This window comes from Branchiostoma belcheri, unplaced genomic scaffold (assembly GCF_001625305.1).
Source record: "Branchiostoma belcheri isolate BF01 breed outbred unplaced genomic scaffold, Haploidv18h27 scaffold979, whole genome shotgun sequence".
Taxonomy (NCBI): Eukaryota; Metazoa; Chordata; class Leptocardii; order Amphioxiformes; family Branchiostomatidae; genus Branchiostoma; species Branchiostoma belcheri.
Genome location: NW_017804663.1, coordinates 2,200 through 7,209, shown reverse-complemented (window position 1 = coordinate 7,209; position 5,010 = coordinate 2,200). Strand labels below are relative to the sequence as shown.

Below are 5,010 nucleotides of genomic sequence, written 5' to 3'. Positions count from 1 at the left end.
CATTCTTTCCTAGAACTATCGCAGAGTGGAACTCACTGTCACCAAGTACAGTAGGGGCACTGTCAATAGATAGCTTTAAACAATGTCTAGAGCTAGAAGTTCAAGGGTTAGGAGTAACAAGTCGATCGGTGTAATATAGCCAGCTGCCGCTGTGCCGCGTGCCTGCGAAGCTGGTGTGTTACGCCGAAAGGCGGTTATACTGGCTATACAGATACAGACATGGACTCACATTGATCATAGCATTGGAGGTTATCCTGAAGAGGGTTGCTCTCTCGTTGACTGCTTTAACTTTACTCTGGACGTCCGTGCTGTTTTCTTTATCCAGCATCTCCAGCTCGCTCAGCGACCGCTGCAATGCTGCGCCGTGTTTCGCTGCAGAGAAAACAAACGTACAGAAATTACATGTTGCATCTGCAGTGGGTGTCCAGAGGACAATCAAGTCAGCATGGTCTCATCAGTGTTGACAAAATACAAGTTGTCATAAATTCAAAAATTTAAATAGCTAAGTCTTAATATAATAAGGTTGTTCCTCCAAAGATACTTCAAAATTTCTTGAAAGGCATCCAATGCAATTTCAGGGTGGCAAAGTCAATTTTCTGTTTATTCTTTTTTACATAGTTAAGTTGAATCAACCCTATCCCATAGCATACTGATATCTGTGAGGCAAAAATGTGATGTTCCTGAAAACTGTCGCTTTGCAGTGTTCAAAATATTTTTTTGAGCCAGGTAGCACAGCCTGCAGTGTGCTACCTTGTCTCAAAACTAGGTAGTGCATCAGAATTTTAAGTTGCCCCCCTGATTTTGTGGATTTAGAAGATCTTACAAACAACCTGCATCATGCAAAAGCAGTAGCAATCCGAGAAAATTTTGAAATAATGCAACAGCCTCAAGTGTTGCATTGATTTTTTTGTATATACCCCAACTGGGTACCTCTTCACAGCTTTAAACTAGTACACCTGGCGACGAATGCATCCCCCCCCCCGCATTTGACAAATTCTATGCACTTTACTTATTAACAATAGTATCTTTCTTAATACTATGGAGTTGCACTGAATGCCTGTAACTGTAACTGTAATGGTTTCCTACCTATCAAGTCGTTGCAGGTGTTGAGGTCCTCCAGCTTGGCAGACAGGATACGCAGCGTGTTCTGGATCTCGTTTTTGTCGGGAGAGGTGTGCGACTGTCCGTCCTCATCATCGTCTGGGAGGAACACAGAAGAAATAGGTCAGACTTCACACATCAGTCAGGACAGTATTTGTAGTGGCAGGAATTATTTTGCACGGCCGCAACAATTTAATTTCTTGGTTAACAGATTCGCCCACTTGATTTTTTCTGATTTACAAAAACAAAATTCAGAATCAACTGCAAAATGCTCATATTTTGCCCTGAACAGTTGAAAACAGTACTACCTAGTTGTTACATTCCATCTTTCAATGCAGTAGTATCATAAAAGTTCAAAATTCATTGTTTAAATTTTGAACCAGCCTGGTGTGTTGACTTCATGGCTCAATCGTACAATTTTGAGCCATAATAGGATGCCTAGGCCTGTTTTTATTTTTCTTTTCACCCGCCCTCTTCATTATTTTTCTAGAAAAATCTGTTCAACAAAAAATTAAATTGGTGTGGCCTAAGGACAGATAAAATTTAGCTCCAAGTTTTAGACATTTTCAAACATATCAGTACCCGTGTTCTAGCCAGCGTCTGTCTTTCCATCATTTGACAGAATTTTGCTGCTTATGATGGACAAACATTTTGCCCAATCCGTCATTTTTACTTGACGGACAAAAATCTGCATGTAAAGATATGGAAAGGATGTTATTAAACTTAGCTTAGTCCACCAGCCAAGTTTACCTATCATCAAAATGCAGGAAAGAGCGATTCAGAGGGCCAAGATTTAAAACTTTTCCTACTGGAGCATGCCCCACGCCATGTTATGATAGTTGTACCTCCAGCACTCAACATGATGTTCTGTCAAACAAAATTGTGATGACGGAAAAAAAATTTAGGATAGCTAGAACACTGATACATGTAATGTACCTTAAGTTTGTCCGGAACCCGTTATCGAACGTTATCGCGGCCCGGGTATGATATAAAACAGGTTATCTCACTATCTGCACACCAGCAGATGGGTCACTGTACTGGTACAATCAAAAGCATTTGGCACACTAGACAATGTTTTTACAATTTCTACACCCTTGATCTGACTTAAACTATGATTGTTTTCCAGCGGTGTTCAGCAAAATGAGAATAAAAATACTACAATCATAATATATGTACAATCATTGTGTATGTCATGGATGTCATAGTCTCTTCTGTTCCTTGCTGTGAAAGAGGAAAACTAGTGAGTAAAAACAGTATCATCAGCCATTTGACAAGCTTATCACAATACACAATTTTTCATACCTGTACTGAGTCAGGTATAAACTATCTGCACCAAAAAAATATAAATTATAACTATCTGCACATGTCCACTGAAGAAATCATGACAGCTATGGGACTGGTGAGGTGAGGAGTATTTCATACATGTATGGTAACAATCAGTAAAAAAAATCAGCACATTGGATGTGCAAATATATATTGATACTAAGTACATCAGAGAATCTGCGAGAGTTACAGACACGTGACCTTATTTCCATGAGACTTCTCGAGACTTCAAGGCTATGTCATGACGTCAGCAATTGGTCAAATGTGCCAGGCAATTCATGTGAGTACTCTTCAATGCCTCGTCTATTCTAGTTGTACCTCCTAACAAAGCTGATTGTTTGATTCTATAAAAACTTGATTATTGCGATGGTACATGTAGTGTGGTAAGCAGGGCTTCATTAGGAGAATGGTACACCAGTGCACCCAGCCTAAAAACTTTGGGAGTGCAAACAAAATATTGGGTACACAACATATTAAGATTAAGATATATTACGTATGTACAAAATGTATGTCTGCAAAAAATTATACAAGGCATCTTGGCTTAAGCTGGAAAAAAATATATGTTATTTGGAAGACTACAAATTAGTACAATGTAGAAATGCAATTAATCATATCAGACTGAACATTGTATATATAGGACCTGGGTATGGAGATGATAGGGCACGATGGCGACACACCACCCCCTCCTTCTGTAATGGACAGTCCCTTAAATCCTTTTTAGGTGTGGGCAGTTCCTCTATATTGGCCAGACAGTATTCTTCTTCATCTGGGTAATGTCCAGTGGTGGTCAGTGATGATGATATCATACAGACACAGAAGGCAAGAAAAGATAGCAGAAGTTTGAACACATAGACATACTTTAATGTAACAGGGTTCCAAATACTTTTTCACCTAGGTTGCCCACGTGCACCGTAAACCAATCAATATTTCAGGTTGCCGTCAACACTGACTGTTTATTTTAGAAGGCAAACTGTAAGCCAGACCACGGCACCTGTAGAGGTATCACACACATACTGGCCGAGACAGGACACAGTTTATTATACTTATAGAAGCCTCAACTTGCAACTTGTTGTCTTGTTGTTAATTCACAGAAACCATAATTTGCATGGCAAGAGTGGGTATTTTGAACCCTGTATACGAACAAGTCAAGGCTCTAGAACTCCAGTCTTAGAGAAGACATACTCCAGGGATCCCTGTCTTGTCGGATAAGGTCAAAGTAGCATGTCGGCAGAACGTACTGTGCCTGCGCAGAACCCTGTATTTTCACAATTTTCGGTGGATTTTTGGTCAACGTTGCATCAGAATTTTGCCTGTTGCAAAGGATATCTTTTCCTACATAACATTTGGAAACTACAGACGAGATGTTAACCTTACATGTATATGCGCTAGTACGACCTTATATGAGACGTTCTATCGAAGTGCTATGTACAATACATTACGGGTTTCGCGGCGGTGCAGTACGTTCTGCCGACGTGCTGGTCAAAGTGCATTCAGGGTTATGTCATAACCTTAAAGTCAAAGGTCAAGACAATAACAATTCAATCCCAGTTCAACTATACAATACAAGTCACCATTATTCTCTGAAACAGTGTATGCTGGCTCACAGTTTGATGCTATTGCAAAACCTGCCATTGCAAAGCTGACACTGGACCTGTACTTACTTTTTTTGTGTTAAACCACATTCTAACATACAATGTACATACATCCAAGTGCTACCAAAAACATAACCTTCTTCGAATTACTTAAAACAAGCCTTAATCCTACCCCATCCTAATTCCTACAAAGTAGGATATCTTTTATCATATCCCTGACTTGGAAGTACATTTGTACCATACATCATGTACATGTAGTTACCTATAAATCCTAGGGGACCCTGCTTATAGTTGTTATCAATGTTGTCAGCTTTGAAGGTATGAACTCCCAAAACATATCAAGTCTCAAAACATATCAAGTCATATGATTCAGGAAAGATTTTAGAACCAGTGACAATGTTTTCGTCCTTAAAACATTAATCGATCAACAGATTTATAAACCAGGGGGGAAACTATATGCTTGCTTTGTAGATTTTCGCAAAGCCTTTGATTCAGTTTGGCGAAACGGGTTACTTTATAAGCTTTTATCTTTAGGGATAGGGGGGAACTTCTTTAGGTTAATAAAATCAATGTATCATAACATAGATTATTGCGTCAAAACCCCACATGGCCTGTCACCCTACTTCAAATCTTTCTGCGGAGTGCGACAGGGCTGCAACCTGAGTCCTCTCCTCTTCAACCTATTCATCAATGATTTTCCATCCTTATTAGATCCAACATCCTGCGATGCCTTGACATTAAAAGATACTCCTATAAACAGCATATTTTGGGCCGACGACCTCGTACTCGTATCGAAATCAGAATCAGGCCTAAACGAGTGTCTGAGGACGCTAGATCAATTTTGTTCCCTATGGAAATTACAAATAAATAAGAACAAAACAAAAGTAATGATATTCTCAAAAAATGGGCGGACATACGATAATAAACACTCACCTTTCAAATGCCAAGGACAAGTTTTAGAGATAACTAACTTCTACACATACCTAGGGGTGGA

At 39.4% G+C, this 5,010-nt stretch overlaps 1 protein-coding gene across 1 annotated transcript; it reads right to left on the bottom strand.

Annotated features, from left to right (window-relative positions):
* Positions 1 to 229: 229 nt before the first annotated feature.
* On the bottom strand, positions 230 to 3,230 carry LOC109461936 (oxysterol-binding protein 1-like; the record flags this gene model as incomplete). The annotated part of the gene is made up of 3 exons (XM_019758416.1): positions 3,065 to 3,230; positions 1,087 to 1,200; positions 230 to 372 (listed from the first exon to the last, which is right to left on the bottom strand). Coding segments are annotated over exons 1-3 (423 nt in total), but the record flags the coding sequence as incomplete, so codon positions are not given.
* Between the last annotated feature and the right edge of the window lie 1,780 nt (positions 3,231 to 5,010).